The 26,132-nt window shown below is 42.2% G+C and overlaps 1 protein-coding gene across 6 annotated transcripts in view; it reads right to left on the reverse strand.

The window, feature by feature from the left end:
* TPD52 (tumor protein D52) overlaps positions 1 to 26,132 on the reverse strand; it is a 111,166-nt gene that overhangs the window by 34,658 nt on the left and 50,376 nt on the right. The window contains exon 1 of one of the 6 annotated variants that reach the window (XM_019822807.3): positions 4,296 to 4,859. The exons of the other annotated variants lie outside the window; for them this stretch is intronic. Within the exon in view, the coding sequence (XP_019678366.1) occupies positions 4,296 to 4,419 (124 nt within the window). The 5' untranslated portion in view covers positions 4,420 to 4,859. Of the gene's footprint in view, positions 1 to 4,295; positions 4,860 to 26,132 lie in introns of those variants that run through there. 6 annotated transcript variants of the gene reach the window in all.

The raw sequence follows: 26,132 nt of genomic DNA on the forward strand, positions 1-26,132 counted from the left end.
ACCAAAAAGGGAACGAAACAGAATGAAAAGGACTCTGAGCTAAGGAATCTGATGGTTTTTCAGTGTTTTTACAGGTTCAAACGACAGCGATGTAACCAAAAGGTCAGATTTTTCAATGGCTCCTGATCCTATTTCCCGAACTCACTAGAAATAACCACAGATGTCTTCTACAACAGGGCTGCATCATTCTGTACATTAGGAAATTTTTAAGAGGAAGAATGACTCTACATAAATAGCACATGGGAAATTATCTCTGTAGGTATTCAATGAAAATGCAACAAAGGACGCTGGCTGAGAGATGGCTGTGCTGACCAGCAAGTGCAAAGACAGAATGGAATGTACAAGTCCATGCAGCACATAAATAATCAACAAAATACCCCCATGGTAAAGCCTGTGGTGGCAGGAAAGACTACACCTTAAATGATTTTTTTTCTTTTCTTTTTTAATGTTTATTTACTTTTGAGAGAGAGAGAGAGAGAGAGAGTGCGAGTGGAGGAGGGGCAGAGAGAGAGGGAGACACAGAATCCGAAGCAGGCTCCAGGCTCTGAGCTGTCAGCACAGAGCCCATTGTGGGCCTTGAACTCAGGAACCACGAGATCATGACCTCAGCCAAAGTCAGATGCTTAAATGACTGAGCCACCTAGGTGCCCCTTAATTCTCTTAATTCTCTTTTTTGAGATAGAGATAGCATGTAAGCAGGGGAGAGACAAAGAGAGAGGGAGAGAGAGAATCCAAGCAGGCTCTGCACTGTCATCAAGTTGCCCAATGCAGGGTTCAAACTCACAAACCTTGAGATCATGACCTGAGCCGAAATCAAGAGTCAGACGCTTAACTGACTGAGCCACCCAGGTGCCCCTACACACCTTGAATGATTAACCTGTTCTATAATATCTGTCACCAAAGAGGCCAAGATGGTGTGATAAAACAACAACAACAAACAAACAAAAAAGAAACAAAAACATTGGCTTGAGGACTGAGGGATGAGTGTGAGTCCCAATGGGGGTCCCAACACCTCTCTTGGCCTCAATGTTCACATCTAGAAAATGAGCTAGAGTGTGAACTAGTCCGTCCCTGACAGTTTCATTTGATTCACTCACTCACTCACTCACTCACTCACTCACTCATCAAATATTTGTTGAGCCACAGGTGTCAAGGACTATTTCAGGTGCTAGGGAAGAACAGTGATCCCAAAAGGCTAACATCCCTAATGGAACTTAGATCCAGATTCGGAAAATTATATATCAGCTTTTCAAACCATGGGCTGTGAAATCCATTTAGCAGTACCAAATGAATATTTTAAAAATAAGAAATGGTGGGGCGCCTGGGTGGCGCAGTCGGTTAAGCGTCCGACTTCAGCCAGGTCACAATCTCGCGGTCCGGGAGTTCGAGCCCCGCGTCAGGCTCTGGGCTGATGGCTCAGAGCCTGGAGCCTGTTTCCGATTCTGTGTCTCCCTCTCTCTCTGCCCCTCCCCCGTTCATGCTCTGTCTCTCTCTGTCCCAAAAATAAATAAACGTTGAAAAAAAAATTAAAAAAAAAAAAAAAGAAATGGAATAGTATAAAATATCAGAGGATATCACAAACAGTAAAGTTCTGTTTTCACAGAGTTCTGCTTTAGTTATTGATATTTGTATTTACAAGGTTTGTGGGTCAAGAAGTGTAAGGTGTTCTGAATGTGGGTTGGTTGTATCAGAGTTTAAACATCCCTAATAAAAGACCTCTCTCTCTTTGTTCCAGCCACTGGCCCTCATCCTATCCCCCACCCAGACTGCTTCTTAGGAACATTCTGCCCATAGATGAAATCTCATTACTTTCTCACTTGCCCCATCATGGCTTGGATAAATATCAAAGAATATGTTTTTCCGATCAGCGTTCCCAACCTTTCTGAGTAGGATTCCTTTTACCATCAGTCCCTTTTGTGCACTACTTGTTTGCTGATTAAGAAAATGCACAGTACAGGGCGCCTGGGGGGGGGGGGCAGTCAGTTAAGCGTCCCACTCTTGGTTTCAGCTCAGGTCATGATCTCACGGTTCAGGAGGTCGAGCCCCACGTCGGGCTCTGCGCACACAGCCTGCTTGGGATTCTCTCTCTCACCCTCTCTCTCTGCCAGTCCCCCACTGGCACTTTCTCTCTCTCTCTCAAAAAAGAAACAAGAAAGAAAGAAAGAAAGAAAGAAAGAAAGAAAGAAAGAAAGAAAGAAAGAAAGAAAGAAAGAAAGAAAGAAAGAAAGAAAGAAAGAAAGAAAGGAAAGAAAGGAAGGAAGGAAGGAAGGAAGGAAGGAAGGAAAGAAAGAAAGAAAGAAAGAAAGAAAGAAAGAAAGAAAGAAAGAAAGAAAGAAAGAAAGAAAGAAAGAAAATGCAGAGTGACCAAAAGCCACGTGAACTTTTAAATGTATTTATAATGTATCTTTCCTAAAAGCTCCTGCATAGAAATACAAAGAGTACAAATGCACCCAAGACATAGTATTCTTTCCATCTATGCCTCATGCTTGATGTTCAAACAGATTTGCAGGCTTCTTGTGCCCTGAGGGGTCCAGGGCACAGAGACTACTGATTACTGTTCTAGATCCTCTTTTACGTGGTTATTTTAGAATCACCATGTTCTTACTAAATGACTGCTTAGGGTGGTTTCTGTTTGTTTTAATGCTTTCTCCCCCTCCTTTTTTCCAATTAAAGAAAACTACTAAACTTAAGCACTAGTGGGTACATGAGTTTGTTTTTAGTTTTTGTTGTTCACTTGTCTTTTCTTTTCATATATAATTTTGTTTTTAATATCATGAGTCCAGACTCCTATAGACGGCGACTAAGAATTGGGAAGACAATTGTTTGAAATTTGCCGAGACACATATTCACTGTTCCTAACTGCTTTAATTTTAACAGCAAATATCCAAAGGCAGCAATTACTGCAACTAGGGAAAGTGAAAGGAGGTAAAAGATGCCAGGAGAGAAAAGAACTAAAACGCCCGGTAAATCCTCCCAGGAATCTCAAACCCATGCATACTGATCACCAAGATCTACTTGAAGTCACGTAACTACAGCCCTGACTCCCATAGCCCTCTGTCACTTGGGCTTTACTCTGTCATCGAGCTTGAACTTCCTACTCTGTGCTGCTCTTGAAGCATTTTCTGTAATAGGATTTAGAAGTTAGGATGGACGATGCCATCCTTTTAGGGGCTAGGATCTCCTATATTGCAAAGGTCCAAGGTTGGCCACAGGGGTAGGGGAAACGGAGCGGGGGAGAGGGCTTCCCGGCAATCTGACACCCCCGGCAGACGTCGAACAGCTGCCTCCCAGTCCCCAACTTCCAGAAACCAGCGTTAACCTATTATCTTCAACATTCCCCTTCCTGGAAATCCAAACTACACCCCACAGGTGGCCATGGCTGCAACCAACAGAGGAATGTCGTTTCAGCACGTGCTCTGCTGTTAGCAACTATGACTCAAAATACTTACAACTAGGTTTCCTGCTGTATCCTTTACCACTTCGTTCTCAACTACCCACTTCTTAGGCTTACAAAGGGCAAAGTATGACCTTGCCTTCATTAATAAGGAAAAAAAATAACTTTCTAGGAAAATCTGCTCACTTCTCTGGCGAGTTAGTTTTACAGAAAAGGTCGTTCAGTGATGTCTAAACTTTAGCTGCAAAATGAGAGAAGTGACCTGGACAGTGTGGTAGGGCTGCGTCCAGCCTTGGGCTGATAAACTAAGATTCTCCCTGCCGGTACCTGGCTTTCAAATCAATGTCATACGGGCACATGTCAAGGAGTGACTGCTTCCAAAGGCACAACAAGAGTGAATTCTTTAAAAAAAAAAAAAAAAAAAATCTCTTGTCTAGGTATTTCTGTATGTTGCTCTCAGTATTCCGGAACAAAATCCAGGACAGCCACTAACAGGACCTGAAATGTAGTCTTCAGCCTCATCTTAACAAAGACAAAATCAGGGTGCATCCTCATAATTTACATACAGATGACCACAAGCAAAGACCTTCAGATTCTCCCTTTTTTGTTATTTATCAGCTCAATGAACTCACTGCGATCAGAACTCGAATGTTCATATAAATAGTATGACCTTTAAAGTCAAAGTTCCTACTTTACATATAAATAAATATATTCTAAATATTTAATGAGCCATCTAGTGCGCTGCATGAAATCTACGACAGATTTGTTAACTTAGTTTCAACACAGCAAGGCCGTGGTACATCTTTATCCTAATAATTTTAAAGCCAAGCAAACCAAGCAAACCTCAAGTTGTGTCCAGGTTTAATGACAGCACATTTAACTTTGGAAAATTAATAGTTACCAGACTTCTGCAGAGTAGGTGATCCGGATGGAGACAAGTTTCCACTAGGAGACAAGTAGAGGTAGTTTTTGTTCACTCCTGTGTCAAAGTCAAACGGGGACTGGTAGTCTTCATAAAAATCCATCTCTCTACAGTCCGTTCCAGACAAAGGCAGAACGCATGGTTTTATGACCGTCTGATATGCTTCAGGTGAGTGTGGCTCTGGTCACATCGCCATGTGCAACCTTGCTGAAGAAATCAACCCCAGGGCTTGAAGAGCCTGGCTTCCTGGCCCAGGTGTGGCATTTCTTTCTCCAAGCCCTCACACCCTCAGGACAAGCAGGCCTGTTTAATAAATGACTTCTCTCAAGCAACCTTAGGGCTCTTCACCACCTGCTGTTAATTTCAGTCAACAAAGAAACAACCAGCACAGGGGAGCGGAGCTTTCTTGGGTAAACAAAGGAGGGCCAGGTTTTGCAGTATCTCCCAGATGTACAAACAGTTCAAGCAAACGTCAGACACTGGCACAGTTACAAGAAACTACATTTTTTTTTTTTTTACACCGGTCAGCTGACCACCACTACCACCAGGCCAGACTTAATCTTCTAGGACAAGGAAGGATTACCAGGCAGTAATCTCCTACAAATGCCATCTGGGTGATAGTTTTTTCCACCCTGGATTACAGCAGAGTTCTGAAAGCCAAGCTTCCCGGTTTAGTGATCAGCTTTCTAAGTATAACTTGGTATAGAAATAAAGCTGTATTTCCATTATTACTTTATCTAAAGTAATGTCTGGCTTAGTGTAACAAAAATTTCAGTCTGTCCTCCCACCCGCCCCTCCTTTTCTCTTTCCCTTTCTTTTCCTTTTCTGGAAAGATGGGTGTGTTTTAGTTACATATACTGCAAAGAGAAGAATCCGCTCTGAAGGTAAAGCTCCCAGATATTCCTGCACCTTCTCTGTTTAAGCCATGTGTCTGCAGGTGCTACAATAAACCCGTGTGCAAATTGCAGGAAAAACCTATTTCCATTTGTACAGCATGCCCTGCAGAGTGACTGGGTGTCAGCTACCTTGTAAGCAAAACGTCTTAGTCACCAAATTCGTTTTCTTTGACACAAGTCTATTAGCAGATTCCTTCTATGTTAACCAAGGCTTTTGCTCAAGTGATAGCTCTAGAACTTTCTATGAATGGCTCACCTACTATTAAAGAGGTAAACATAAAGGCAACCCTTCTCTTAGGTGGGCAACAGTCTATCACTACATAAGAAAAAAAGGCAGTATCCTACCTCTGCAAATCAACCTGATAAAAATGTACTCTCCCTGGGGGCAAGGAGGTGGCTCAGTCAGTTAAGAATCTGACTCTTGATTTTGACCCAGGTCATGATCTCACAGTTCATGAGTCTGAGCCCTAGCCGGGTTCTGCTCTGACACAGAGGAGCCTGCTTGGGATTCTCCCTCTGCCCCTCCCCTGCTCATTCTCTCATTTTCTCTTTCCCTCTCTCCCTCTCTCTCTCTCCCACAAAAAAAAATTTAAAAAGCTTATTTTTAACAACAAAAGTCAATCCGCCCTTTTTTCCTAAAAGATAGCAAAATTTGAGCAACTATAAATGCTGTCAAGTCTATATTCAGAAATAGAATATAATGACTTCTTTATTATTATTATTCTTTGAAAAAAAATGAATTGTCTGGTTTCTTGAAATCCAAGGTATCTCTTACCTCAATGGGATGGGCATCATGCCCCTGGATTAGAGTGTGGTTGATGGGGTCCCTGGCCCTCTCAATACTCTTTGCATTTGGCCACTAAATAACTGGTAGAAAAAACAGTTCTCCCTCTCAATACTTGCTCTTCCTCCTAGAGCCACAAGTATTACAAAGTGTTACGGGCTGAAAATTCACATGCTGAACCCCTCACTCAGTGTGATGGTGGTAGGAGCTGGAACCTTTGGGAGGTGACTGGATTCAGATGAGGCCAGGAAGATGGCACCTCTGGATGGAGTAAGTTTCATTGTAAAAAGAGAGCTAGCTCCAGCTCTCTCTCACCACCATGTGAGGACACAAGAGGACAGCATGTGGCAACCAGGAAAAGGGCTCTCACCAGGAATCTAATCAACTGGCACCTTGATCTTGAACTTCCCAGCCTCCAGAACCATGAGAAATAAATGTCTGTTGAGATAAGCCACTCAGTCTATAATAATTTATTACAGCAGTCCAAACTAAGACACAAGATATTTAATACTGACACACATACAATGCAAACCATGGCCACCTCCACACTGCTCCAAAATCCAAACGGATTTGGAGGGTGGGATCCCTCCAAAATCCCACGTCCTTGACCTTCAGTGCAGACATCCGTGTTACATCCTCTGCCTGCAATGCTGCCTTTTTTCTGCTTGCTGAACTCATTCATCCTTCAAGACTCAGACAGAAATGCTACCTTTCCTCAGAAGCTCTCCCACTTTCTGTACCCTCCCCACCCCCCAGCACTCACTGCAACAGCAGCACACAGTGTGACAGTCCCCCTTCCCAGTCCCCCTGTGCCTCCCTGTCCTCCCCTCCAGGGGAGGCGCTGAGTTCTCTATTGTGATGCCTACCCTGAAGTGCTGGCTCTAACCAGTGTGAAATGAAGAAATCAAATAACGGCTCATGCTGACACTGGAAACCTTGTTTCTAAAACATGAGGATTTAGCATTTAACTGACGTCTGAAATCTCTATCCTACCTGCTTAGGTGCCATCTTGGGGTAACATCATGTCTCTCTGAGCCAGCCGTAGCTCTCCAGTCAGATCCCAGTCAAGACGTGCTAGCAGGTAAGAAAAGTGAGAATGGAAGACCAGAGGTGGGAAAAGCATGGGCTATGTGAACGGAATGGCAAAAATTCAGTTGACTCAAGATTCATGTACCAAGTAGAAGGGAGCTGTAAGATATAAAAACTGGAAATGTAGCCTGAGGACAAACCATTAAAGACCTTGAGTGACAAACTTCTATACCTAATATAGCGTGCAAAAAAAAACCCCGCTGAGGGTGTCTGAGCCAGGTGGAGGGAGGATAAGAAGCTTTATCAAGATGACACCGGAAGTGGCAAATAGGACGCACTGTAAGTAGAGGCTACCGGGAGGGCGCTCTGAAGGAGTCTACTGGCACAGCCCAAGGAAGGAAATACCAGGTAAGATGTGGTTCTGTCCTGCTGGACCTTTCCACTGGGAATTCCAGAAGCACTTCAAAATCAACAAGCCTACGACTGAATTCCCTGCTTTTCCTTCTCCTATTCCTGACTCTAAATGTGCCATCCTGACTCACCTAGGCCTGACCTCACAGGAATCGCTTCCAAGCACTCCTGCTCTGTAGAAGGAAACACTACCAGGAGCTGTTCGTCCAACTCGTATTGTATGCTTTCTTCATCCTTTCCCTCTTTTCCCCCTCTCACCGACCACACCCTACTTTCAGACTGACCTAGAATGTTCTGGTAAAGACGTGCCATGACTGTCCAGGTCTGCAGTGCTATTTAACACTTTCTTTTCCTTGAGGAATTTCATGTCTCGTGCTCCCCTGCTCCCTGGGGGACGGTCTGCCATAATTCCCACCTACTCCCTGGCCTTAGGCATGGGCTTGTGCTTCAGATCTGGTCCACCCGGATACCCTGGCCCCTTGTTTACAGGGATTGCGCTAGGGGCAGACAGCTGACCCAAACAGTGCCAACTACAGGCCTTCCCTGACACTTACTCAATGAATACTGGGGGAAGTGACAATTCCTGTGACCCGAGCTGTTGGATATCTATTGGGAGGGTCAGGTTCTTCTCTCCTCCTGCCTAGAGGCAAGAGAACGAGTGCTGAGACTGGGACGAGATGACGGGAGAAAGGAAACCAGTAAGGGATGGAGCACCAGCATCTGAACCCCTGGATCCAGCTACTACCCTGGAATTCCCAGCAAACAAGTAAATTTCTGTTCCGCTTCACTTGTGGTTAAAATTGGAAAGACTCCCACAATACCTACTTTCCAACCATTTCTCACTATTGCTCCACCGTGGATCAGCCAAACTTGATTTTCCGGTTTCTTGAAAACATCCTACACTGGGATTAGACAATTTTCTCAAACTGGAATGTCTTTTCTCTATATTTTTACCTGGCAAATTCCTACCCACTAGTCAAGCTCAGCTTAATAAGTCACATATGAGTGGTCAGCACTCAAGGGTGTTATGAACTGAATTGTGTCCCAACACAAAAGTTCTATGTTCAAGCCCTATGAGTGGTGTATCACACGAGGAATATTCATTTTAGTGCTCTGTAAAATGCGGAAAAATTGGGGCACCTGGGTGGCTCAGTTGGTTGAGCGTCTGACTTCGGCTCAGGTCATGATCTCACAGTTTGTGAGTTCAAGCCCCATGTCAGGCTCTGTCCTGACAGCTCTGAGCCCAGAGCCTGCTTGGGATTCTGTGTCTCCCTCTCTCTGTTCTTCCCCTGCACACATGCTGTCTCTCTCTCAAAAATAAATAAAGATTAAACAAAATTTAAAAAAATAAAATGGGGAAAATATAAATACAAATGCCTACTAAAATGAAGTTATTTAAATGCTAAATTTAATTCATCTAATAGGAAATTATCCAAACATTAACATGATGATGTAGAAATGTATAGATTTATAAGGAAATATATTTTTGAGACATTGTATAGACAAATCAGGATCCAAACTGTTTGTACTGTATGATCCATAATTGTGTAAAAACTGTAGAGTAACAAACCAATCAAAAGAGAAAATGGGCAGAAGAAATCTATCCCACAACCCCAGGAAAGGGTTTATGCATTGTAGTGCCTGCAGAGGGAGCCTATGGGCAGCTCAGAACTTAATTTAGTACAGCCAGGAAAATGCATACTACAGAAGAATAACCCATTAGATGACTCATGTTATTGCAAATAGAAACAGAGTAAGTAAAAATGACTGTAAAGAATATTAAGTTTCTAACTTCCTATTAGCACTTCACTCATACCTAATTTGAAGAGATACTTAAGGGATAGTCTGATGTAAAAGCTACATGACACATACAAAAATTTACCTAGAGGGACCTTGAAGGGCACACAGGCAATGTAATTATCCAATAATAGGGCAGGCCACTGATACCAGACATTATGGACGAATCACACTAACACAGCAGACAGCTGGAAGGAGCTCCAGCTGGCCAAATATACAACAATTTAACCACCGACATAATTAAAGAGAGCAGTGGATTATAAATCAAGAATCCAAGAGTCCATATGTGATGCTTAACTTTGTGTGTCAGCCTGACTGGGCCACAAAATGCCCAGATATTTCATTAAACATTATTGTAGTTGCATCTGCAAGGGTGTTTGTGGATGAGATTAACATTTGAATCGGTAGACACTGAGTAAAGCAGATTGCCCTCCCCAAGGTGAATGTGCCTCATCCGATCTGTTGAAGGCCTTGAACCAAAAGGAAAAAAGAAATTCTATGAAGGACACTACTGGGTCAGTTACAAAAATGGGAATAAGAAGGCAGATTAGATAAAAAGTATTCTATCAATGTCCAATTTACCAAAGTTGAAACTGTACTGGGATCATATAAGAGAATATCCCAACTCTTAGGAAATACAAACCAAAAGATTTAGCAGCAAAGGGCCATGTATGGATGTATGCACCTTCCTCTCAAATCATTCAGAAAATACTATATGAGTGTATATGTACACACACACACACACACACACACACAGAATGATAAAGCAGATGGGGTAAAATGTTAACAGCGAATGAATAACACGGATAGAGTATGCAGGTGTTTTTACCATTTGTATTCTTGCAAACTTCCTGTAGATTTCAAAAAAAAAGTGTTTTTGAATGACTGAGAAGACCTCTGCATCAGATCAAGCAGCCTTGAAGGAGCTGGGGCAGAGAGGAGCGGGTCCCTTCTCACGACAATATAAGGGGAGGCAGCACAACAGAATTTACTTATGGTCACAGATCAGATACCCAGGCTCTCCTGGTTCCTAGCCACTTCTGAGACCTGAAAGAATCCTCTCCACCTTCCACTGAAGCAGCAGCTCATGAACCCTCTCCCGAACAAAAAGTCTCACCATCGCATCCTTTGCAGGTCACATCTTTCCTGAGGAAGGCCAGGAGGACCTTGTTCCACAGTCAGGACAGAGAGGAGGGAGATGGAGGGGGGCAGGTGTCAGTGAACACCACCTTCCTTCCCCCACTAGTGCCACATAAGCAAACCTTGACCAAAACACACACACACACACACACACACACACACGCGCGCGCGCGCATGCACACACACAGAGTACCATGAGCCAAGAACAAAAAAGTACTTAGTTTTAAATCTGAAACTCAACTTAGAATCACAAAAGATAATGCTCCATTTTTACATACTTCCTCAAGGAAGCCTCAAAATCTCTGGGAGATGGGTGTTATGGGCTGTTTTCTGATGGGAACCAAGGCAGAGAGTTTTTGTAAACATCCATACCCACATGAAGCTAGCAGGTGAAGTAGCTGGCATCTGGAAACAGGTGGTCTGCCTCCAAAGCCTGTATTCTTTCTGTAGCAGCAGAAAGCCGGACAGTAGTTAAGAACCCGGTGATGAGCCAGAACATCACATTCAAAGGGCCTGAGGATCTAATTACAATGCAGAGGCTGCATCACTAACAAGCCCCAGGTGATGGAGGCTGCGGGCACGTGCGATATAAGAAATGCGGATTTGGCCATTCACGTGACCAGGTGTATTTGGTCTTCAGCCACAGTTCCAGAAAAACGCTGCGGACACAGCCATACAGGTGAAATGGGTGTCTCTTGTTTGTAAGGAAGGTGACTTTAGGACCCCACCCCAGAGCAGTGGCTGATTGCCAGAAGAACCAACCATGTGACCAGAGGGTTAGAACTTTCGGTCCCACCCCCACCCCACCCCTGATCACTGGGGAGGCAAGAGGGGCTGGAGATTTAATCAGATAATGGCAGCTTTAGCCAATCATGATTATGCAAAGAAGCCTCCATAAGAACCCAAGAGGCCTTGTCTCGGTACGCTTCCAGGCTGGTGAACGGTGGACCTGGGGAGAATGGCACATTCTGAGAGAGCATGGGCGCCCTTCTCGAACACCTCACCCTAATCTCATCATCCGGCTGTTGATTTATATCCTTTACTGTACCCTTTAATACACTGGTAAATGTGTGTCCCTGTGTTCTGTAGACTGCTCTAGCACATTATTCAAACCCAAGCAGGTCAGTGGAACCTCCAACCTGCAGCAGGCCAGGTCAGAAGCACAAAGCACAGGTAAGCACCTGGCATCTGAAGGGGGGCTGGAGTGACAGTGTTGTAGGGCTGATCCCTTAACCCCTAGAATGTGACGCTATTTCTGGGTAGGCAGTGTCAGGCCTGCTTGAACTCTTGGACACCCTGCTGCTGTTTGAGAAGTGTTTCGTGTTACATGTGGGGTAGGTTCCCCACACATTGTTAGAGGGTCTGGGAACCCAAAAAGAGCACAGGACCGCCCTCGGAGTGACAAAGTGATGGAGGACCTCAAACGGCAGGCTGAGGAATGTGAATGTAATTTTTTACAATAATAAAACCACAACTACTCGTTAGCATTCATTTTATCCTTACGGCAACACGGGGGTAGTAATGTTATCTCCCATCTCCAGATGAGTGAACGTAAGGAATCGAGAAATGAAAGTCCCCGAAGTCTCCTAGCAGTAATCCTCCTCATACTGCTTCAGAGCAATGGGGGGCCGTCTCAAGTTCTCAGCAGTGGGAGGGAGATGGGCAGAGCTGCACTTTGGAAAGATCATTCCTGCCTCCATAGGAAGATGGATACAGAGGGGAGATGGGAAGTCAGTGAAACCGTCAGCAGCAACAAGGGTGTTATGAAGTGGATTGTGACCCAACACAAAAGTCACATGTTCAAGCCCTAATCTCCGCTGTGGCTGTTGTCTTGGATATAGGGTCTTTAAGAAACTAAGTAAGGTTAAATGAAGTCCTAGGGTAGGGTCCTAACCCAATAAGAATAGTATCCTTATAAGAAGAAGCCAAGACACCAGGGAGGCATATACACATAGAGGAAAGGCCATGTAAGGACACAGCAAGAAGACAGACATCTGGGAGCCCACACCAGAAATCGACTCTGCTAGCACCTTGATCTTAGACTTCCAGTCTCTAGTGAGAAAATAAATTTCTGTTGTTTAAGCCACTCTGTTGGAGGTATTCTGCTAGAGCAGCCCGAGCAAACTAATACAAAGAGTGTGTTCCAGGGAATAACACTGGGAACAGAAAAGGAAAGACATATTGCAAGACACCACCAAGGGATCATCAACAAATCCTGGAATCCAATTGGATGACCAGGGTGTGAGGGGAACAGACTAAACTCTGGACTCTCCCCAGCAGGAGCTGTGAAAGTTGGGGACTGCATTAATTAAGATGGTGACAAAAGAGTCACAGTGGAAGGAAGGAGGGGGGGCTATAGAAGTACACAGAATGGGGGCATCTTGGTGGCTTAGTCGGTTGGGCGGTCGACTACATCTCAGGTCATGATCTCGCGGTCTGTGGGTTCGAGCCCTGCGTCAGGCTCTGTCCCGAGTGCTCAGAGCCCGAAGCCTGCTTCCGATTCCGTGTCTCCCTCTCTCTCTGCCCTTTTCCTGCTTGCTCTCTGTCTCTCTCTCTCTCTCAAAAAATAATAAATAATAAAAAATTTAAAAAAAAAAAGGAAGTACACAGAATGAATTTCATTTTGGCAGGTTTGTTTATAATGCTCAGGAGATTTCTGTGTGCAAACCATTAGACTCTGGGGCTCAGAAAAAGGTTAGGGCTAAAGATATCAATGTGGGAATCTCAAGACTGTCAAGAAAAAGCCCAAAGAGAAGGGCAGTCCAATAAAAGAAAGAAAAAAGGTAGGAACGCCTGAAAGTAGGAAGCAAGCCAAAGAGGCTGCAAAGGGCAGGAAGTGCCCTTTGATGGTGGTGGTGGTGGTGGTGATGATGATAATGGTGATGGTGACGATGGAAGAACCAACAGTTATGACGATGGCAGAACCCAGAAAATCCTTACTATGTGCCATTCTTCTTTGCACTTCACACCAACCCAATGGGGCAGATTTTATTCTCTACTCCCATGTTACACATGAGAAAACTAAGGCACATGAAAGTTAACTTCCCCAGGCACATGGCTAGTAAGTGGTGAAGGTTGGTTTTGAACTTTGGTAGTGTGGCTCAAGGGCTCTGAAAAAGCAAAAAGTAGCAAAGAAAAAACCCAAGTGACCAACATCACAGGGATAACAGGAGGAAAGAAAGTAGGTAAGACCAAATGCTACAGACTTACAAAGAAGCCACGGGACCTGGTGTCCCGGTGATTTTTCACAGAAATTTTAGTCAGAGTGATGGTGCATGACAGATGAGGGAATTAGAGGCCAGTGGAGGGGGAAAAAGGGTAGAACTCGGTGGAGACAAGGTAAGGCTTGTGTGCCTGGTATGCATGAGAGAGAGAGACAAAGGAGGCAGGGCAGGGACGGGTCCCCAGATGAGAAGGGGGCTTCAATTCCTAAACTGAATCATTTTGGCTTTCTTTTACAAATGTCAGCCCTCAGAGTAGAAACCACACTAGAATTTTAGGAAATACTGCCTTACGAAAATGCCATTATTCTCCTTCTTTCTTACTGCAAGAGGAAAAAAATCTTTTGTAGCACAGTATAAGAATACCCTATCCTCTCCAGTGTCCCATCTCCAGAATAAAGATGCAGCAATTAGCAAACACATTCAAATTATTAAGACCTAAATGCAAATACTCTAAGTGACAAATGAGTTCCTATAAAGTACAAATCCATGTTCTTGGCCCACTGACTTGCAAAGAAAGTCTCACTTGGCAGGAGCTCCTAATATTCTAGGTGAACAGGTTTCTGCCCTCTCAAAATAACTGAAATTAAAGTTCATGTCCAACAGACAAGCCAGGGACCGTTCTTCTTCCTAAGAAATGTTTTTGGACATATGAAGAGAGCAAGAGTTACACTTATAATGACAGTGAGACATCATTCCCTCTCTCAACCTATTACCAAACATATGTTCTGGGTGGACCTTTAACTGAGGACACCACAACCTGTTGAGAAAACAAATGAATGCCTGAATTTTCTATCACAAAGGAGTCAGAGACTAGACTCCAAAAACACAAAAAGGTCTCACTTTTTCACTGAGGTCATCTTTAAAAAAAAAAAAAGTATTTTTACTTATTTACTTATTTATTTATTTATTTACTTGTTTATTTGGAGAGAATGTATGTGAGCAGGGGAAGGGCAGAGACGGAGAGACCATCCCAAGCAGGCTCTGCACTGCCACCACAGAGTCCAATACAGGGCTCGAACCCTCAAACAGTGAGATCACGACTGGAGCTGAAACCAAGAGTTGGACGCTTATCCGACTGAGCTACCCAGGCGCACCCCCCAATGAGGTAATCTCTTATTCTTCTGGGACATGTTGCTGCCACTAGTGTTCTCAGACTGAAGATGTTTCATTAGCTCAACATTCATCATGTACCCAGATAATTAATTTCTAATGTACAGATTTTTCACTTTATAAATACAGTTGGAGTTAAAGTCTTATGGCCCCTCACAACCATTGGTGGCTTCCATGATTACAGGCTCAAGTAAAAGTTCCCCAACCAATGCTTCTCAAACTTCAATATGTTCACAAACCACCCGGGGACCGTGTTAAACTACAGATTCTGAGTTAGGAGGTCTGGATGGGGCCTGAGATTCTGGCCCTTGGATAACTCCAGGTGTTTACTGACGTTTGCTTTAGATAGCAGCTGCTAAGTTTGCCTTAGGATAAAAGACTGAATAAATTCTAAATATTTGTGATTCCACATGGCCCTAGCACTTTCTAAATACATATGTTTTTTAATATAAGAGGCAGATTTTGTAGCCAAAGGGGTTTTGCTTTTTGGTGTTGATTTCTGTTTTTCTGTTATTGTAAAGATGCACGAAGCAAGCAAATTCAGACAGAAGACAAAATTGGCTATGTCACAACAGGGCATACACCTGCAGGGCCTTTTCAACAGGATAATTACTTCGAGTCTGGAATTACAATAGTATAAACAGCCTAGAACAGTGGCTCAGTAATAAGCAAATGAAAGGCCACTCCATCTAAGAGTATTAAGGATGTATTTAAAAGCAAGGCCGGCCAGTCCCTATGGTAAGAGTACTGAAGATAAAGAGGTTTTGCCCAAGCTAAATGTCTCCAATTTGCTGACAGTGTTTAAAAAGAGCTCTGTAGGGGTCCATAAACACAACCAATTGTCAGAGCCCTAAAAGAAATAAATGAACTGGTGGGCCAAATTTTAATTTGGAAAAACTTCCACAGTGCTTACACAGCTATTCTCAGCAACTAGAGGCTCAAAGGAAACACTTTTCCTTAAGGGAATGAGAGTTGCCCGAGAACAGTAGGCACTTACTGAAAATTAATATTTGACTATGAACTTCAATCATCAGTGAGCGGAGGCACACTAAACATGCTCAAAATACTCTCCCACCAAGCCATGTAGGCAGCTGAGCTTGCTTCTAACTATAACAGGTCAGTGAGATAGATCCAAAGGATCAACCATTTAAAAAGCACACACCATAAATACTGCCCATTTTTTCCTAAATTTCACTAAGAAATAATCTTATGACAAAATGTATAGCATTTCTATCTGAACCTGCTACTCTGGTTAAGAAAAGCCATTTTTAATTACAAATTTCACATACTTTACTTTTTTAAAAGATAACAGTAGAGGGGCACCTGGGTGGCTCAGTCGGTTAAGCGTCCGACTTTGGCTCAGGTCACGATCTCCCGGTTCATGAGTTCGGGCCCCATGTTGGGCTCTGTGCTGACAGCTCAGAGCCTGGAGCCTGCTTCGAATTCTGTGTCTTCCTCTCTCTGTCCCTCCTCTGCTCACATTCTGTGTGTGTGTGTCTCTCTCAAAAATAAATAAACATAAAAAAAAATTTTTTTAAGATAACAGTAGAGTACCCATGCAATGAGAAAACCCAAGAAAAGCCCATTATCTTGAAACCAAATCAGTACTAGAGGGCTTCTAAGATAAGCCTGTCTTCTAATACAAGACTAAGAGCCAACCAGATATTTTTTAAATATCTCACTTAATAACAACCATACTTACGGTTACTAAGGCTTCTTACTGACTTTTATCCATTTTTGAAAAAGTCATTACCCAACAGGTACTTATCAAAACAGCATATAATTTCATTTATCCCAGTAAGCTCTCTCAGTGGTAAAGGGATAGGATAATTCAAGATGCAATGGGAAAGGGGAATAGAGTAGAAAAATGCTTTCCTGAAAAGTATCCAGAAATCAGGTAAGTACTGTTACATTGTCCCTAAAAGATCAAAATAAAGAACTATGTGTATGATTTCATAATTGAACTAAATACAGCTAAGACTGCTAATTAATCACTGAACAAGTTTCCTTATTCCTACACACATAGGTAGACTACATTTCCTAACCTCCCTTACGGTTAGATGTGGCCACGTGACTAAGCTCCAGCCAGATGAAAATGATATATATTTAACATGAGGGGGATATAAAGATTGTTGATAGCTACTGAGATTTGGAGGTCTTTACTGCAGCAAAAGTTAGAGGAAGTTGACTGATAGAAATATTTTGCCAAATAGAGCTTCAGATAGATTTTTAAGGTTTCTCTTCTATTGATTTATTTACCTATTTATTTAGAGAGAGAGAGAGAGAGAGAGAGAGAGAGAGCATGCACACATGAGTTGTAGAGCAAGAGAGAAAGAGTCCTAAGCAGGCTCCATGCTCAACACAGACACCAACATGGGGTTCGATCCCATGACCCTGGGATCATGACCTGAGCCAAAATCAAGAATCAGATGCTCAACTGACTGAGCCATGCAGGCTCCCCACGTTCCTTTTTTAAAATGACCATATCCATGGATGAAAAAATTTTGGAAACAGTGTGATAGCTGCACGACAATATAAATGTAATTAGTGCTGAACAACAGTACACCTAAAAATGGTTAATAGAAATCACAAATTTTGTGTTAGATAATGTATTTTACATTTTACATTAAGGGTCGAGACCATCATTCACACTTTACTACCAGAAAGACTCAAATAAGAAGTTCAAATGGAGCATCAGGGGAGAGATGAAAACACGGCAACCATAACTAAGGAGTATTTGCTCTTAAACATTTTAAGTATTCCTTCCTGAGACCACAATCAAGATCTCTGTGTTCGGAGTGGTTCAGAAAGTATTTCCAATGAAAAATAAGCAGCCCCTGGCAGACAGAGGTAGGCTGGTTAGGTTATCACAGTAGGGAGGCCATCGTCAGCGAGAGAACAGTCAGTAGGGAACAAGAGTGTACTGTCAGACCAATAACCTATTTCAGATCCTGCCATCATGCTCCCTGGTATTTATTAAGTGAGGTGAAGTCTTACGTCTACACACAAACCTGCACACAGAGGTTTATAGAAGCTTTATTCGTAATTGCCAAAACCCATAAGCAATCAAGAGGTCTATCGATAGGTGAGTAGATAAACTGTAGTACATCTAGACAATGGAATATTATTCAGCAATAAAAGGAAATGAGCTATTAAGCCGTGAAAAGATATGGAAGAACCTTAAATGCGTATCGCTTAGTGAAAAGATCCAGTCTGAAGAAGACTACATAATACATGGTTCTGACTGTATCACGTTCTGGAAAAGCCAAAACTAGGGAGGCAGTAAAAAGCTCAGTGGTTGCCAGGGACCAGGAGGAGGCCGAGATAAACAGGCAGAGCGCAGAGGATCTTTAGGGCAGTGAAACTACTCTGCATGACACTCTAACAGTGGATACATGACGGTATGCATTTGTGCAAACCCACTGAACTGTACAACACAAAGAGTGAACCCTAATGCAAACTACGGACTTTAAGTTAATAATGAAGTGTCAAGATTAATCAATTATAACATGTACCACATAAATACAAGATGTTAATAATGAGAGAAACCGGAGGGGTGGGTAGATACGGGAACTCTCTCTATTATCTGCTCAATTTCTGTACACGTACTACTGCACTAAAAAATAGTCTATTAATTTAAATTAAAAACAGGTGGGGAAGAAAACAAACAAACAAACATGTTTCACCCACTCTGCTATTCTGCCCAGGGGAAAACAGGGCACTGAAACCCACCTGCTTGGACTGTTATCCAGGCTTTGTAAGTATCTGAAGGACGACCACAGAAGACACACTGCTATGTAGTTTCCAGGGCAGCTCTGAGCTCACGATAAAAGAAATGACTTAATTGTCAAGCTCCATTATTAATGCAAGGTAAACCTGAGCAGCAGTCTAGTTAAATTCCTCACGTGTATTAAAGAAAAACAAACAAACAAAAAAATCATAGTGGTTTGAACATCGGCTCCCCAGCCAAAGATGCTGCAAATTTATGGAGTACTTTCATCTTCAAAGAATCTTCCATCACAGGTGAAAGTGGACTGCAAACTGGCTAGCGGTCTAACATCTTTCTAAAACTAAACAGAAACAGATAATCTGTTGAATACAGAAGTAGGGCGCCAAGTTTGAGGCCTATACTTGATCCTCAGTCTTTTTTTCTTGGCAAAATTCAGTGAAAACAGCCTAGCAAGATGGCAGACCCATCACAGCCCAATGATACAATTAATATTGGCAGCCAGCCCTTGTTGCCTTCCAAGGATTTCTAAGGAGGCAAGCGAGGCCCCAGCATCTCCATTAAGTAGTGTTCTAAACATTTAAACAGCGTGTTGATCAAAACAGAGAGCAATTCAAATGTAGATTCTCCATAAGAGGATCTGATTTAGAGAGATAATCCTCTGGAGAAATCTGGCCTCCAAATTTGAGAGGTGGGAATCGAAGGCAGTAACTGCACAGGGACGGAGTGACACTCAGAAACGAGCTCGGAAAGACCGGACGGGCGCCGTGGTAACACCTGCTTCGCAGGAAGATGATGGCTTTAAGGGAGCTGATCCGAGATTTTTCTGCGCCACGTTCTCTTCCTTTTAAACAAAACCAGAACCACTGTTCCCACTGACTTCCCTTTATAGAGTTTACTCAGCTGCTTACGAACAAGCAGAGGGAGAGAAGAAGACAATGTGAGGCCTTCTGCCCTCTAGCCGAAGACCAACAGAGTTTTTACGACAGAACCTAGAAGCCACTTCCCTGAGAAACTATCTGAATCAAGGCTCATTCTGGCTGCTGGCAAAGGACAGTTCACTATGTGGCATCTCAGCCAGTTGGCCTGCTGTTTACCCCGTGCTATGCCGAGTATTACAGTGACAAACTTCCTATTAAATATATCCTAGCACCAGGAAGCCAGTCAACAACATACTTAGCGGGGAGAAAGAGTGAAAGCAGAGATGATCTAGATAACAAACATAATATAGGAGTAAATCAGGCAACCAAGTGAAATACGTGCGTGTGAATGTGTGTGAGAGCTGAGGGGTCCCAGGAGGTTGGGAATGTAAGGGCATAACTCAGAACTTCATACTAAAAAGTACAGCATAGACTGGTTACCTAAGGCTTTTTTTTAATGTTTATTTTTTTTTTCAACGTTTATTTATTTTGGGGACAGAGAGAGACAGAGCATGAACGGGGGAGGGGCAGAGAGAGAGGGAGACACAGAATAGGAAACAGGCTCCGGGCTCTGAGCCATCAGCCCAGAACCTGACGCGGGGCTCGAACTCACAGACCGCGAGATCGTGACCCGGCTGAAGTCGGACGCTTAACCGACTGCGCCACCCAGGCGCCCCATGTTTATTTATTTTTGAGAGAGCGAGAGAGAGAGAGACAGAGCGTGAGCGGGAGAGGGGCAGAGAGAGAGAGAGAGAGAGAGAGAGAGAGAGAGAGAGAGAGAGAGAGAGAGACACACAGAATCTGAAGCAGGCTCCAGGCTCTGAGCTGTCAGCACAGAGCCCAGCGTGGGGCTCGAACTCACAAGATGTGAGATCATGACCTGAGCTGAAGTCGGTCGCTTAACCGATTGAGCCACCCAGGTGCCCCACCTGAGGCTTTTTAACAAACTATTACAAAATTCAGCAGCTTAAAACATCAACCGTTCATTATTTCACAGTTTGGGAAGCCCAGGTAGCAGGGAGCAGCTTAGTGGGGTGGTTCTAACTCAGGGTGTCTCTGATCTTGCAGGCAAGGCATCGGCCAAGGCTGCAACCTCCCAAGTCCTAACTGGGCTGGAGAAGCTGCCAGCAGGAGGCTTTCGTTCCTCCCCACATGGGCCCCTTCACAGAGCTGCTCACAACTTGGCAGAAAGTTTCCCTTAGGGCAAGAGACCAAGAAAGACAGAGAGAGAGAGAGAGAGAGAGAGAGAAGCCACAGTCTTTTACAACCTCATCTTAGAAGGGACATTACATACCATCCTTTCTGCCATCTGCGAAACCTGGTACCGATCGGGAGATGCCTACACAAAAATTGAATACCAGTATCCCTGGAAACCATCCTGAGGGCTGGCTACTATGCAGGGTGTGCTAGTTTTACAAGTGGTGCAGAAAACCCCCTCAGTAATGAGTTGGGACCCATGAAACTTGCCAACAGAAAAGCTTCTAGCACATCTTGTAAAGACAAAAATTTTCTAAGTTCTCAATCATGTAGAATGACGTAACTCACCTGCCACAAATACTCATCTCTCACAAATAAACCACTGAGGTTTATCTCCAGTATGGCAGCCAGAGGAATCTGCACAAACGCACAGGAATAGCAAGTATACGTTTGCAAGATAAAAAGGCTGAATAACTAGAAGATGATGTCATAGAAGGAGCAAGTGCTCCGGAGTCGGGCAGAGTGGGACAAAAATGACAACTCCACAGGTCACTGGCTGTCTTACCTTTGGCAAGTTTATCAGCATAAGCCTCCGTTTTCTCATCTGTAAAACTGGGCTGATATCTCCACAGGGTTATTGCAAACAGCCTAGAACATGCTCAGCATAGACACCCAGTAAACAATGGCATTTATTGCTAATAAACCACTCTATCTGGAAAATTAAAACTAAATTAATTGACTCATAGTCTAATAAAAATCACAGGACTGGAAGTATTAACAGTATTAACAGTATATCCTGTAGAACATGAGCAAATGAGCCACCCAAGGTGACTATTGAAAATGAAGTCTACCGGGGTACCTGGGTGGCTCAGTTGGTTAAGCGTCCGATTTCAGCTCAGGTCATGATCTCACGGTTTGTGAGTTTGAGGCCCATGCCGGGCTCCCTGCTGTCAGCACAGAGCCCATTTTGGATCCTCTGTCCCCCTTTCTCTCTGCCCACCCCCACTCTCGAGTGCTCTACCTCTCTCTCAAAAATAAATAAACATTAAAAAAGAAAAAGATTACCGGCCTCACCTTCAGAAATTATGATTCAGTAAAAACAAAACCAATTGTATCTAAAACTAAATGCTTACTATGTGACAAGCAGTGTTCTAAACTTCACATAAATTAATGTATTTGATCCTTACCACATTAGGACACAGATATAACATAGACCACCCATTTAAAATCACACTATCCTCTTTCCTCCCCTCCCCCCCCCCCCCCCCGCACACATAACCCTTGATTTTGCTCTATTTAATCTTTCAGTGGTATATATTAACTAACATACTATATAATATACTTACCCTGCATATTGATTATTGACTATCTTCCCCCACTAGAACATAAGTTATACAGAAGGAATATTTTTTTTGTTTGGTTTATTTATACATTGGTATGTCCCTAAGTGCCTAGAACAGTGTCTGACACAAATGAGTATTTATTAAATGAATGTCCGAATCAAAACCTTTCAGTAGCTCCCCTGATTATCAAAGTCCAAGCATCCTCTTAAGGATTCTGGACACTGACTGACCTTTCCCCATCCTTACTCCCCTTAAGTAAGACCCAGAAATCCAGGGAATCAGCATTTGTCTTTCTTCATTTTTTGTCCTTGTTCATAGACCCCCTCCTCCAGGAATGCCTCACCCTATTCTAGAACACTTTCATCTATCAACATCACACCTGTTTTGGCCATTCTCCAAGACCTCTGAAATGGTGTCTTTTTCAAATATTTCAAAGACTTTGCAAAGGTCCACTCCAAGGAGACAATTTCTGGATTTTCTACTAACCTACCTGCAGAGAACAGACCTATGGACTAATTCCCAGACTATGTCCATGTTCCAACAACACAACCTGATTATGTGGCTTATCCTATTTTTCCTATTCTCTGTGAATTTTTACAATAAAAGCCATCAACTGAGTTAAACCGAGCATATCTGTTTCTTCAAGCCTAAAAGAGCCTAATAACACAGGAGGTATCAATTAACAGTAGTTAAGAACATGAACTTGTGGGGTGCCTGGGTGACTCAGTCGGTTAAACATCTGACTTTGGCTCAAGTCACTATCTTGCTGTTCGTGAGGCCGAGCCCCACATCGGGCTCTGTGCTGACAGCTCAGAACCTGCAGCCTGCTTCGGATTCTGTGTCTCCCTCTCTCTCTCTGCCCCTCTCCTGTTCACGCTTTGTCTCTCTCTCAAAAATAAATAAACATTAAAAAAATTATTTAAAAAAGAACATGAACTTGACATAAGCCACAGCCAGAAAGGAATAGGTACACAAATCTAACCACATAAAAATATAAAACTTCTACAAAACAAAAATATCCAATGAGGTTAAAAGAAACTATAAACAGGGAAAAAATATTTAGAAGACATTTCACAAAATCTAATTTCTTTAACAGAACAAAACATTTGTTAAGATCAATAACCCAATAAAAAAGAGTAATGGATATAAAATTAGTTCTAGATAAACATAAATAACCCAATATATGACAAAAAATTTAATCTCATTAATGAATGTAAATCAAAATAAGACAAAAATGTTCACAAATCAGAGGGGCAAATATAAAAAAGTTACATTATTTTCAGTGCTGGCAAGACTGAAAAACACTCTCATACACATTGGTGCAAACTCAAGGAAGGACAATTTGTTAATTACTACTAATACTGACCATGACAAACGTGACATCCCTTTTACCTAGCAGATCAACTGCTAAAAACTTACCCTCAGACACACAATGTCACCAAAAATACACCAAAATATATAAAAGAATACTAATTGAGGCATTATTTATAAATGTTAATATCATAAATAGGTTAATTATGGAATACTATGTTGTTAAAAAATTAGTTAAATCTTTTTAAATTTCTAAAACATAAAGCTTTAAAAAGCTTGCTTAAAAAGCAAGGCAAAACTAAAATGAGAAATAAAAGAAGGTCATTATTACCAACAATAACCATAAAAAGGATTATAAAAGAATACTATTCCTTTATATGAACAATTACACACCAACAAATTAAAGAACTTAGATGGAATGAACAAATATCTAGAAAGACACAAAATCCTCAAATTGGTTTAAGAATAAATAGAAAGTGTGAAAAGAACTCTAACAAGTAAAGAGTTTGAATTAGTAAACAAAATACTACCCACAAGGAAAACTCCAGGCCCAGATGGCTTCACTGGTGAATTGTACCAAATATTTAAAGAGTTCATACCAATTCTTTACAACCTTTTCCAAAAAAACAAAAACAAAAACAAAAAACAAAAACAACAACAAAAAAAAACTGAAGAGGAAGGACCACTATCCAACTCATTCTGTGAGGCTAGTATTGCCCCAATACCAAAATCAGACAAATTTATCACCAAAAAATTATAGATCAGTATCTCTAGAATAAACATGACACAAAAATCTTCAAAATACTAGTAAATCCATACCCAGCAACACACAAAGGGAATTTATAACATGAACAAGTGCGGTTTATTCCAGGAATGCAAGGTTGACTAACCATCTAAAAATCAACGTAATACATCATGCCAACAGTAAAAGGCCTAAAAACATTTGATCATCACAATAGACACAAGAAATGCAGAAAGGGCATTTGACAAGATTCGTCACCCCTTTATAATAAAAAACACTCAACCAACTCAGAATGTAAGAGAACTTCAACCTGATAAAGGGCATCTATATGAAAACCACAGCTAGGGGCGCCTGGGTGGCTCAGCTGTTGAACCTCTGACTCATAATTTTGGCTCAGGTCATGGTCCCAGGGTTATGGGATTAAGTACCTCATCAGGCTCTGCACTGAGCATGGAGCCTGCTTAAGATTTTCTCTCTCTCTCCCCCTTTTCCTCTCCCCCACTCAAGCACTTTTGTGTCTCTAAACACACACACACACACACACACACACAGATAACACCTTACTTATTGGCAGAAGATGGAAAGATTGGTTTCCCCCTAAGATCAGGAACCGGATAGGACGTCCACTCTCACCACTTCTATTCAACATTGTACTGAAGTTCTAGCCAGGACACTTAAACAAGAAAATGAAATGAAGGGCACCTATCATGCAAATGAAAACTATCTGTTTGCAGATGAAATGATCTCATACATAGAATAACTAAGGAACTGCCTATAGAACTATTAAAACTCATAAATGAGTTCAGTAAGTTTGCAGAATACAAGATCCATATAAAAAAATTAACCCATATCTATATAATTACAATGGATAATCTGAAAATGAAATTAAGAAAAAAGTTCCATTTCATAATAGCAGCAGAGAAGCACCTGTCTGGCTCAGTCAGAAGAGCATGTGACTCTTGATCTCAGTAAGGTTAAGCCACTGCATTGGGTGTAGAGATCTCTTAAAAAAAAAACTTTAAAAAAAAGAATGCCACTTAAAAAAAATTATACTTAAAAATGAAGTATAAAACTTATACTCAAAAACTACAAAATATTATAGAAAGAAATCAAAGCCGCTGTAAATAAATGGAAAGATATCCCATATTCATGTATCAAAAGACTTTTAATATTGTTAAGGTGGCAATATCCCCCAATCAATCTACAGATTCAATGCAATATCTATCAAAATCACAGCAGATTTCTTTGCAGAAATTAATGTACACGTTAATTCTAAAATTCCTATGGAAATCCAAGGCACTTAAAATAGCCAAAACAATCTTGAAAAAGAGTAAGTTGGAAGACTCACACTTTACAATTTCAAAACTTACTACAAAGTTACAGTAATGAAGATAGTGTGGGGGCGCCTGGGTGGCTCAGTTGGTAAGTGTCTGACTTCAGCTCAGGTCATGATCTCACGGTTTGTGAGTTCGAGCCCTGCATCGAGTTCTGTGCTGACAGCTTGGAGCCCGGAGCCTGCTTCGGATTCTGTGTCTCCCTCTCTCTCTGCTCCTCCCCCACTCACGCTCTGTCTCTTTCTCAAAAATAAATAAACATTAAAAAAAATTTTTTTAAAAAGATAGTGTGGTATGAACCTAAGGAAGAGTGTATCAGTCTGCTAAGGCCATATGACATACGAAGAAATATGTATTTGGTCTCTACCCTCAGTCCTTGACACAGAGCTTCTAAAACCCTTGTAAGTACCTGAGTGATGGGGGTGATTAGTGCATCTTACAAAGAGCTCCTAAATCCCTTGGAATTTCCTAGGTAATAGGAATGTCTTTTGTTCTAATGAGGCAACTCTTAGTGGGCTTCTGGATAGCTTCAGGATACAGACTAGTTACCAGAAAGACCAAGCCATGATCAGAAGTTTGTAACTCTAAGCTAACCCCTGATATCCCAGGGAGGGGACAGAAGCTGAAAACTGAATGAATAATCATTCATGCTTATATGATGAAGCCTCCATAAAAATCCATAAACTAACTCCAGGGCTTGGGAGCTTCCAGGTCAGTGAAAACATGGAGGTGCTAGGAGGGTGGTATGCCCGAGAGAACATGGAAATTCTGCACCCCTTCCCCATACCTTGTCCTATGTACCTCTTCATCTAGCTGTTCATCTGTAACTTCTATTATCCTTTATAATAAAC

Source organism: Felis catus, chromosome F2, assembly GCF_018350175.1.
Source record: "Felis catus isolate Fca126 chromosome F2, F.catus_Fca126_mat1.0, whole genome shotgun sequence".
NCBI classification, from domain to species: domain Eukaryota; kingdom Metazoa; phylum Chordata; class Mammalia; order Carnivora; family Felidae; genus Felis; species Felis catus.